Source organism: Poromitra crassiceps (assembly GCF_964638095.1).
Source record: "Poromitra crassiceps genome assembly, chromosome: 27".
NCBI lineage: Eukaryota > Metazoa > Chordata > Actinopteri > Beryciformes > Melamphaidae > Poromitra > Poromitra crassiceps.
This window is the reverse complement of record NC_139650.1, coordinates 11530626-11542372: the sequence shown is the minus strand read 5'-3', so window position 1 is coordinate 11542372 and position 11747 is coordinate 11530626. Positions and strand designations below refer to the sequence as shown.

At 45.8% G+C, this 11747-nt stretch overlaps 1 protein-coding gene across 3 annotated transcripts in view; it reads left to right on the top strand.

Annotated features, from left to right (window-relative positions):
- Positions 1 to 11747, top strand: part of eif4g3a (eukaryotic translation initiation factor 4 gamma, 3a) — a 152281-nt gene that overhangs the window by 98753 nt on the left and 41781 nt on the right. For all 3 annotated transcript variants that reach the window (XM_083662048.1, XM_083662047.1, XM_083662046.1), the window contains 5 exons: positions 2204 to 2356; positions 2944 to 3141; positions 3776 to 3919; positions 6158 to 6394; positions 11018 to 11122. In XM_083662048.1, the coding sequence (XP_083518174.1) occupies positions 2204 to 2356; positions 2944 to 3141; positions 3776 to 3919; positions 6158 to 6394; positions 11018 to 11122 (837 nt within the window). The remainder of the gene's footprint in view (positions 1 to 2203; positions 2357 to 2943; positions 3142 to 3775; positions 3920 to 6157; positions 6395 to 11017; positions 11123 to 11747) is intronic.

Genomic DNA, 11747 nt, shown 5'->3' with positions numbered 1-11747 from the left:
CGATAAATACATATTAGAGCAAGTTAGAGGGTTGATTCACACCTATAGTTCACTCAGGAGTGGTTGGACCACTCATGTCAAAAGGAAACTTTTACTGCCATTTGCGGTTTCACAAAATGCATGGTTCGGTTCCATACGACACAGTGGTGTCATGGTTCTGACGGTTCCATACGACACAGTGGTGTCATGGTTCTGACGGTTCCATACGACACAGTGGTGTCATGGTTCTGACGGTTCCGTACGACACAGTGGTGTCATGGTTCTGACGGTTCCATACAGCAAGAAAGTAGAGACATTTCATTGATTTTAAAATTGGTAATTTAGTTTGATTTATTTTACTTATTTATTTTATTATTTTCACAGTCTAGTTAAGAAAAAGAAAAATCAATTTACAACAATGTTTTAACGCCTTTCATCTTTTTCGTCTCAGTTTTAGTTTACCATGATATCCTTGTAGAAGAGCAGTGAAAGATGCGTTTTGGTTTTGGGTTTGCAATGCAAGCTAAAGCCTCATACCTAAACGGTTGGGTACGAATGTGCATATTATTTGTGACACCCTTATGCAGTACTTCTATTTAGCAGTCTGGCTTTGTGCTGGGAGCTCCCTGTCCTTCCATGTGCATGGAGCTTCCATGGAAAGGCAGGGAGAGCAGCAGCAAAGTAACCTCGTGAGGCAGCTGGATCCCCGCGAGAACGAGATCACGCAAGTAATCCACCCTGCCACGCTCCAATCTATTGGTTTGGGTGGTTTCGGACCAATCAGCATCAGGAGGCGGTCCTAAGTCGTTGAAGTTAGCTCGTGATAGGCGGTGATAGACAGTTGCATCTGTTTCAAAATACTTGGCAGGTGATTGGATGAACCGAAAGTGTCTCACAGATAGTTCTGTGAAACAAAACATCTGGCAGCGTCAGCGTCCAAATATCGCAAAAAAGTTTTCACGCTTGAGGGAGGCAGAAAAGTCGGGTGTATCGATCGATAAAAGGTAAATGCAAAACGTGCGGTGGAAACAGATGAAGCGATTTTCTCTTGCCTCTCCATTGGAAAACTACGCAGTTTGCCTTGATCACTGCAAAACATGACATACCGTGTAGCCTACACACAATAGGGCTACACACGGTAAATAATGGTAAATACCCGCCGTGGTAAACAGAAGAAGACTGGGATACTAACTTTAAGGCGACTTCTAGAATTGAATGAAATTGTAGGCTATTCACTTGCTATCTGCTCCATGGATTATAACGTTATACTTGCCGAGTCGCACCTGGTAATCCAGAAATGGCGTTATGGTACCTTTGTCTAGCCTACTTGTAGATCATCAAGAAACTTTAAATTAATAACGTTAGATGTGTTTAACAGAGCTGTATATCGGGTCTAGCAGCTGATCAGCAGCTCAGACAGCCTCAAACACGAGGTGATTGACAGCTGTATAATTCGCAAAATAGCAGTGGATGGAAACGTGCATTATTTTGCATTTTCTTTTGCCAACTTTCTGAAAATTCGATTAAAAGTTGCGATACATTTGGATGGAAACCCAGCTAGTGACAACAGAAATGACATTGTTGAAGTCAGACACAGCGTGTGAGGAGGAGGTGGGGTGGAGGCGGGTTGCAAGCGGCTTGCAGAGGAAATGAAGTGGCTTTGGTGCATCCTGGTGACTCACCTGGTAGGTAGCTTCCAATCCCCTCTCTCTCTCTCCCCACCTCTCCTGTCTGTCTACTGTCCTCTCTAAGAAAGGCAAAGTGCTCCAAAAATAATAAGAAAGAAGAAGAAATGAAGCGGCTTTAAATAAGGCGATATATGGCTAAATATATATAGGCTAAATATGAGATTAGCCCAATCGAATGCCTAGAAGAGATCAGCCAATCAGCTGATGTGGGCTGGCTTTGTGAGCTGAGCTTGACTTCGTGGCCTGCCCGAACTAACGCTTTGCTTTCCAAACAGTCAGAACGTCATTGATTGTGTACGACATATCTGATGAATTCACACACACACACACACACACACACACGCACACACACACACACACACACACACACACACACACACACACACGCACGCACGCACGCACACACACACACACACACACACACACACACACACTTTGACTGATTTTGCTAAATGTTTGTGTTGAAGAAGAACAGCTGCAGTGACTTAAGGATGTTAAGATGGCGTGTTGTGTCTTTTCTGTGGATGCGTTCCCAGCTGATGAGCATGGGCGCGCGGCGGCCGCCGCCCAGGAAGATCATCATGAACGTGTCGGTGGACGACGTCCAGCTGAAGAAGTCTGAGAACGCCTGGAAGCCCGGCCTGAAGAGGGAGGGCCCAGCTGATGACCCCGACACACAGAGCACACAGGTAGGGCTGAATTCACACACACACACGCACGCACGCACGCACACACACACACACACACACACACACGCGCACACACACACGCACACACACACACACGCACGCACGCACACACACACACACACACACACGCACACACACTAAATACACAAAACAGGAGTTGTGTACCAAAAAGCAACACCCATCAGTACCTTCCCAATTGATGGTATCGATAGTGATTTTAAGGTATATAAAAATATTGAAAGCTTCAAAATGTTGTATTTCTTACATTCTAGTTGATGTCTAATTTTATTGCCGAAATGTCTAGTTTTAATGGCCAGGAATCATTGGTCTGATTCTGTGAACATTTAGTCAAAGCAGATATGTATAATTAGAGTGAGGTAATATGAGGCAAAACATATTGAGAGTGTTAAATGTGTTGTAATGTTATCTGTATCAAACAACTCCCAGCAATAGCGAGCCTTCCAAAGAGGTTAGAGAGTCAGGATGGATGCAGTGCAACATAGCCTGTGAATGAGTGGACATGGGCTGTCCATGGGCGAGTGTTTACCTGGTCGACTTAACTACCTTTTTCTGACTGATCCGCCCAGGATCTGTTCAGGAAGGTGCGCAGCATCCTTAACAAGCTGACGCCCCAGATGTTCAACCAGCTGATGAAGCAGGTGACGGACCTGACAATCGACACAGAGGAGAGGCTGAAGGGGGTCATCGACCTGGTCTTCGAGAAGGCCATCGATGAGCCCAGCTTCTCTGTGGCCTATGCAAACATGTGCCGCTGCCTCGCCACGGTAAGCTGATCGCCACGAGGGTCTGGGATGCACACCAAACGATGTAAACAACGGCTCTGGAGGTTAAATGTTAGCTAGTTGCTTTGATTGAACCTTGAACTACCAAGACTGCAAGGCTGAAACAAAGAGTAATCTCTCCCATTCTCCGTTGGGGCCGGGTTGCCAGATTCAGCGATGGTTTCCAGCACAAAGACTGCTCAAAATCCCCCCAGAATGCACACAAAACCGCCCATGCAAATGGGCTATGGTTTATGGAAACAATCTGGCAACACGGAGTCTGATGCGTGCTACCTAAAAGCACATGGCTTTTGTTTACATGGTGATCACGTAAATATTGAGGTAGAAACAAAAATGTTTGAACCAGGACTTTGATGGATGTAAAGCATGTACATTGCAATGGAAAATGTTAGACCTATAATACTGCTATAAAAGCTGATATGGGGGGCGGGGCATATAATACTGCTAAAGGCTACCAGCTGCTATTAAAAACATGGTTGGGGTCTGAAAGGACGCTCTGAGACAACATTCTACACATTGAATGCCACGCTGAAATAGTTTGGCCCGTGACCTCCTTCTATGTTTCTGTATGTGGTCCACAACCAAAAGCACTGTTTGACTGTCTACTGTGGTTCAGCTCAAAGTGCCCATGACAGACAAGCCCAGCACCACCGTGAACTTCCGCAAGCTGCTGCTCAACCGCTGTCAGAAGGAGTTTGAGAAGGACAAGGTGGACGACGTGGTGTTCGAGAGGAAGCAGAAAGAGCTGGACTCTGCATCGGTGAGTAGGCTATGAGTGACATCACTAAGGCTATGAGTGACATCACTAAGGCTATGAGTGACATCACTAATGCTATGAGTGACATCACTAATGCCATTTTGCTGGAATATTTCAATCCAAAGTGCCATGCTGTACAATGACATATTGATGACTTGGCATATTTCGTGTGCTGTGTTGAACCGCCAACTCTGGCAGTATTAAAGCCATGTTCGACCCATTGAACTATACAGAACAACTCTGCTATTGTGGCAAATCCTCACAGGGAAATGTAGTTTAGTTTAGTTCAGTGCTTTTCAAAGTGTGAGGCGTGCCTCCCCTGGGGGGCGCAAGGTCAACTTCAGGGGAGGCACGACGTGACGCGGAAAAATCACAGCCTCCACCGGACATGTCCGCGCGGTCGCAAAAGTAGCCTACACGGGTGTCTGCAGAGAGCCTGCGCGCGCCGCACACCCTCTGATGAGGGAGTTTACGTCACGCAGACCCTGGTGCACTCGCCGATCTGCAGAGTATAACTAGAGCTTCAGCAGGAGGCAGAGCACCCTCTGGCCTCTGTTGAGGTGAGCTCAGGCTGTCAGAGGAGAAACCAGGAAGAAGGAAATCGTGACTTTTTTTAAATGCGTGTTTCACAAATCCGATTGCGGCAGTTCATTTTATGTACATCAAACACTTATATGGTCATATTTTTGTATCTGTTGGGGAGCTGTTTCAGATGAATTTTACAAGATTGATGGGGCTGGGGAACTGTCTGTCTGTGCTGGCCAGCCTGGCTGCAGACACAGTCCATAGAGGATGAACATGCAGAGAACGCAACATTAAATCAGCAGTAGTGCAAATTACATTTTGATATAATTTATCTTCACATTGGCACGTAGCCTACTCAAGACATTTCTTTCAACAGTGCAAACAGCAATTTTACATAGCTATTCTTTTGAATAGACAGACCTGCAAGAGTTTACATCATTAGTGCAAAACATTTTAGATTTCAGATGAAATCTTCTGAATAAAGAGACAATTAGGCTATTGAAAAGTATGGATTTAGACTGAGGATATCTCTGATTACTGTAAATGGCCTGCATTTATATAGTGCTTTTATCCAAAGCGCTTTACAGTCAGTAGGTACATTCACCCATTCACACACCGATGGCGGCAGGTTACCACGCAGGGTGCTGGCACACCATCAGGAGCAATTTGGGGTTCAGTGTCTTGCCCAAGGACACTTCGACATGCAGACTGGAGGAGCCGGGAATCAAACCACCGACCTCTTTTATCCAAAGCGATTAGTGGACGACCCGCTCTACCTCCCTGAGCTACACCCGACTGTAACAAGTCGTTACACCTGCAATAGCCTACTGATCTAAGCAGGGTTTGTACAGCTTTTAAGAGTAAAATTCAAGCACTTTCAAACCTAAACCAGGCTCTTGAAGCCTTTATTATAATATCGCATCTAAATATATTGACAATTGTGTTTTACTCACCTTTGGTTTTACTAACCTTTTGTACTATTAATTTTTTGTACTATTAATTTTTTTCTTTTTCAAGATTACATCAACCTGCCATGGGACTACAGGTGGAAACTAACCCTTGGGCTATAACCTGGCATGTTTACTGTACGGCTGTACTGTTCATCAATGTGCAATGTCCCATTCTTTAAATAAATGAATCTGAATCTGAATTAATGTGAAAAAAACAATGGCATTGTGATGCCTGGTGAGTGAGGAACTTTTTTCAGTGCTCCCTGTGTCCTGTGCACTGTCCACAGCCTCTCGCTCAGGCTGCTGTAACATGACATCGGCTACATAGGGGGAGAGGCAGCGGTGCCAGCAGACTGAGTGGAGACTCCGCTGCGGAGTTTACTCGCTCAAATAGCTTCGTACTGCAGTGTCTCTCGAATACAGGACAAAGCGCGTCCTGTATCCGTTCAATACGGAACATGTCTTTCTGTTTACAAATACGGGACGATTCTGTATTTTAAGGGACCGTTGGCAACCCTAATCTGAACACATATCAGTGGGTGGCACAGAAATCATCTGTTGAAACTCACAGACAGAAAACACATCCTCATACATGGATAATCACACGATAGTACTGCAGACATGAAACTCAGAACTGATACAGTCCATACAGTCTTATATGTTACCCCCAAAGGCAATTATACATTATAGATAGAACCACATCGTTGAATTGGAGGTGGATATGTACGAGGGAGAACAGAAGCTGATTCCCTCTGTGTCCCCGCAGGCGACGGAGCGCGATCGTCTGCAGGAGGAGCTGGAGGAGGCCAAGGACAAGGCCCGGCGGCGCTCCATCGGCAACATCAAGTTCATCGGCGAGCTCTTCAAGCTGAAGATGCTGACGGAGGCCATCATGCACGACTGTGTGGTCAAGCTGCTGAAGAACCACGACCAGGAGTCCCTGGAGTGCCTGTGCAGGCTGCTCACCACCATCGGCAAGGACCTGGACTTTGAGAAAGCCAAGGTGAGCCAGCCAGCCAGCCAGCCGCTTGTTATTAACTGAATGAAAGAGGTAGTTAATACTCAAAGTTTGAGCCTAAGGCTATGGGGCTAATTTGTGTCACAGTGGCTGCATGTTTGACGAGGACTGCACCGTTAATTAGGAAATATGAAAATCAGAATGCGGACCGCTGCAGTTTCCAATTCACAAGAGACTGCGGTTATTTATCAGGAGTGGTGGTTCAGACAGCCTCCAAAATGAGGTATTCCAGTGCTGTGCAGAATCCTTGCTATGCAAATGAAGTTGCATATAGGAGAAAATCTTCATCTCGACACACACTTATATCTATGATTCAATTGCGGTCACAATATTTAGCAAAGAAATACATGTACATGTATAAATATAATATAAACATGATTACCAGCCGCGACAGCGTTGGGCGGTGGTGTTGTCACCTCATGAGTGTTTTCTTTTTTTCTTTTTCTTTTTTTGTACTTGGCCAATTTCCCCTCTGCTTCCCCGGTCGCTGCTCCACACCCCCTAGCCGATCTGGGGAGAGCCGTAGACTTAGCCTGGGTAAACCCAGCCTCCACGTGACCTGCTCTCAGACCTGCTCTCAGTCACTACCTGAGAGCAGGTCTGAGAGCAGGTCACGTGGAGGCTGGGTTTACCCAGGCTACCGTAGACTAGCACCATGCTTCCTCCGACACATGCACAGTTGCCAGCCGCTTCTTTTCACCTGACATCGGGGGGCTTCACCGGCAGGACGTAGCGCGTGGGAGGATCACGCTATTCCCACCAGTTCACTTCCGCCCCGAGCAGGCGCCCCGGCCGACCAGAGGAGGCACTAGTGCAGCGACCAGGACACATATCCCTAATCGGGCTTCCCACCCACAGACACAGCCAATCGTGCCCGTATGGACGCTCGACCAAGCCGGACGTAACACGGGGCAAGCTGAGGGCCAGATTGAAGTGGTTTATGACTTATTCAGGGGGTCAGTGGGACATTGGTAAGGCCTAGAACAAACCTAGTGTTTCTTCCATGGTGAAGCAGCATGTGTGAGTCTGTGAAAGTCTCTTTGTACTAAAGATGCTCGAAAAGAAATTAAATGTCAGGATGGGCAAGCTACTATGCTCACTATCGTTCCTTTCTATTGTTTTTGTTTATTTGTTTCATGTCTTTGGGTTTCTAACGTTGTCAGAACGGTTCCCTCAAAACGTCCCCTAGACCAGTTTCTTTACGTTGTCTGGACAAGTGCAGTGACTCTGCTTTACAGATGCGGCAGGAAAGCTGATAGCAACACAGTTTTGGGGAGACATCAAAGAGAAGGTTCTGGTGGGATTTGGATCCCAGACCAGCTGGGCTACATTTGGTTCCAGAGGGCGGAGGAGATTTGCATCTATCTAGGTTATGAAGAAACAGGAATATCCCCATGTTCCCTCCCTCAGTGGCCTGCTCTGCATTGTTCTCTCTGCTGGCTCTGGAGAATCAATGACTCCCAGCTGGACCTAGTTGGAGACCTCAGACGCCTGCAGAGATATAACTTAAACGTTATGTTCTCTCTCTCTGCGCTGTACTGTCATGTGTTGTTTGGTCCTCCTGATAAAGAAAAGAGTCTGCACTCGAGGTTTCACAGACGAGTCCACTTGGTCAACTATCAAAACCACGAGTCGACACTGTGCATCAGAGTCGACTAATCGTTCATCTGTTGTTTTTATGAATAAACAATATAATAAATCAATCAATTGAAGATAGATTTGTTTTATCATTTTCGACATGATCCCGTGTTAAATCAACTGAATTGAAGGTATTTAGAGAGGGAAAGAGTCCTGTCTAGTGTCTATGTTGTTACTGCTGTCAAACAGTCACTATCTCCAGCTCAGACCAGTTGCTGGGTTTGTAAACAGGTTTTCAGAGCCAATCAGGACTCGGCTATTTCACAAACCCCCAGGTTGGTCCCGCCTACACTAGTTAACCCTATACTGGCTGTTTTTGAGACCTGATCATTTTTATTAGGGGGGGGGATATCTCGTGTGACTACTCGACTAGCTTTTGGGAGTATGCAGAAAAGGCAGTGGTTGTGAATGGCATAGTCTGTACACTGTGTAGGTCGTATGATATGCTCCTCCCAGTCAGAAGCATAGTCTCTATGCAGTGTGCAGACTGGATTTTCTTTTTCAAGTTGATCAGTGGTTTGTTTTGCACCTGCCCTGCAGAGCGGATGTGCGTGCTCTACTTTCTTTCTGTTTGGTCCTGATCTCAGTCACCAAGCAAACAGAAAGCTCTCTGAGCAGCAGACAGAAAGCCCTCTGAGCAGCAAACGGAAAACCCTCTGAGCAGCAAACAGAAAGCCCTCTGAGCAGCAAACGGAAAACCCTCTGAGCAGCAAACAGAAAGCCCTCTGAGCAGCAGACAGAAAGCCCTCTGAGCAGCAGACAGAAAGCCCTCTGAGCAGCAAACAGAAAGCCCTCTGAGCAGCTGGGAGAGAATCTTATGAGCAGGCGCACACGGGATAACGAGGGTCTTTTTTTCTGTGTGGTTTTCTTGGTTTGGAGGAGGTGGGTGGCTGAAAACCTGAATTCTGCACCGTTTTGATAGTTATGAGACTTCCAGCTTTGTCAGATGTCTCTCATCCTCTCTAATGTGATAATGTTCTGAATGTGGCAGTTTATTACATTGGATTTGGGTCTGGTTTTGGTTTTGTGGGATATTACAGTTTTTGTTCTGCCACCACCTCACAAAATGTTCCATTTAGTCTCGGGCAGTCAGGAGGGCTCCTACTCCCAAGTCCTCTCAAATGCACAATAGACCCTTTTCACAGCCACCATTTTGTGTCTAAAAGGCAGGAAGTTTCACAGGTGCACCAAAACCTTAATTAGGGTGTCCAACTTCCAGTCCATTTAGGTGTTCCAGTGCTGGGGCCCTAATTAGTGAGTTGGTTGCACCTGCGTTTCCCCTGCCTTTTAGACACAAAATGGCAGCTGTGAAAAGGGCTAATTGGTCAATTGAGTGAAATGATGTGGAAATGAAAGCGCCTCTGACAGCTGCTGTCCACTAGAGTGCAGTGACATACACAAACTGTCCACTAGAGTGCACAGTGACATACACAAACTGTCCACTAGAGTGCACAGTGACATACACAATATCACACAGCTGCTGTCCACTAGAGTGCACAGTGACATACACAATATTACACAGCTGCTGTCCACTAGAGTGCACAGTGACATACACAATATTACACAGCTGCTGTCCACTAGAGTGCACAGTGACATACACAATATTACACAGCTGCTGTCCACTAGAGTGCACAGTGACATACACAATATTACACAGCTGCTGTCCACTAGAGTGCACAGTGACATACACAATATTACACAGCTGCTGTCCACTAGAGTGCACAGTGACATACACTCTGACAGCTGCTGTCCACTAGAGTGCACAGTGACATACACAATATTACACAGCTGCTGTCCACTAGAGTGCACAGTGACATACACAATATTACACAGCTGCTGTCCACTAGAGTGCACAGTGACATACACAATATTACACAGCTGCTGTCCACTAGAGTGCACAGTGACATACACAATATTACACAGCTGCTGTCCACTAGAGTGCACAGTGACATACACAATATTACACAGCTGCTGTCCACTAGAGTGCACAGTGACATACACAATATTACTGCTGTCCACTAGAGTGCACAGTGACACACACAATATTACACAGCTGCTGTCCACTAGAGTGCACAGTGACATACACAATATTACACAGCTGCTGTCCACTAGAGTGCACAGTGACATACACAATATTACTGCTGTCCACTAGAGTGCACAGTGACATACACAATATTACACAGCTGCTGTCCACTAGAGTGCACAGTGACATACACAATATTACTGCTGTCCACTAGAGTGCACAGTGACATACACAATATTACACAGCTGCTGTCCACTAGAGTGCACAGTGACACACACAATATTACTGCTGTCCACTAGAGTGCACAGTGACATACACAATATTACACAGCTGCTGTCCACTAGAGTGCACAGTGACATACACAATATTACTGCTGTCCACTAGAGTGCACAGTGACATACACAATATTACTGCTGTCCACTAGAGTGCACAGTGACATACACAATATTACACAGCTGCTGTCCACTAGAGTGCACAGTGACATACACAATATTACTGCTGTCCACTAGAGTGCACAGTGACATACACAATATTACACAGCTGCTGTCCACTAGAGTGCACAGTGACATACACAATATTACACAGCTGCTGTCCACTAGAGTGCACACACAGTGACATACACAATATTACACAGCTGCTGTCCACTAGAGTGCACACACAGTGACATACACAATATTACACAGCTGCTGTCCACTAGAGTGCACAGTGACACACACAATATTACACAGCTGCTGTCCACTAGAGTGCACAGTGACATACACAATATTACTGCTGTCCACTAGAGTGCACAGTGACACACACAATATTACACAGCTGCTGTCCACTAGAGTGCACAGTGACATACACAATATTACACAGCTGCTGTCCACTAGAGTGCACACACAGTGACATACACAATATGACTTCCATGTCTTAGATTAACCTTGTGTTTTGCTCTCTCCTGTCAGCCTCGCATGGATCAGTATTTCAATCAGATGGAGAAGATCGTCAAGGAGCGGAAGACATCTTCTCGGATACGGTTTATGCTACAAGACATAGTAGACCTGAGATTGGTGAGTGTGTGTTGAGTGCGTGTGTGTGTGTGTGTGTGTGTGTGTGTGTGTGCGTGTGTGTGTGTGTGCGTGTGTGTGTGTGCGTGTGTGTGTGTGTGTGTGTGTGTGTGTGTGTGTGTGTGTGGGGCGGGGGCACAGATGTATGCTTGTGGCGATTATTTGTTATCTGCACAGTTACGTATCATCAGGTAGAAGACATTTGATAAAATTCTCCTTGTCCTTAAAATGATGCTCATTTTCCTTGTAAGTCTTTTGTCCAGTCATGGCTCATATATTATTTACAGGCACTTGAATGGTTTTGTTTACACCGGACCACTTGGATGCCAGTTAACACAATTACAGGAACATTTGAAAGGGATGCACCGATTGGGTTTTCTGGGTCCAATTAATGGTATTGTAACGGTGTGATCAGCTGATCTCCGATCACCAATTGAAATTGAGACATTTTCCCCAGACTTTCAGCTGACAAGGGCACATGTTAAAGTGCAAAGCAGGTGCAAGATTTAAATATGGCACTCTGTTTAACGGATTGTTCTTTTGTCGAAATAGGTTTTATTCATACAGTTATTAAATTTGAGTCTTAGGAATGGTGCATGGAAAGGATTTAATTGAAGCAAAATAGGCT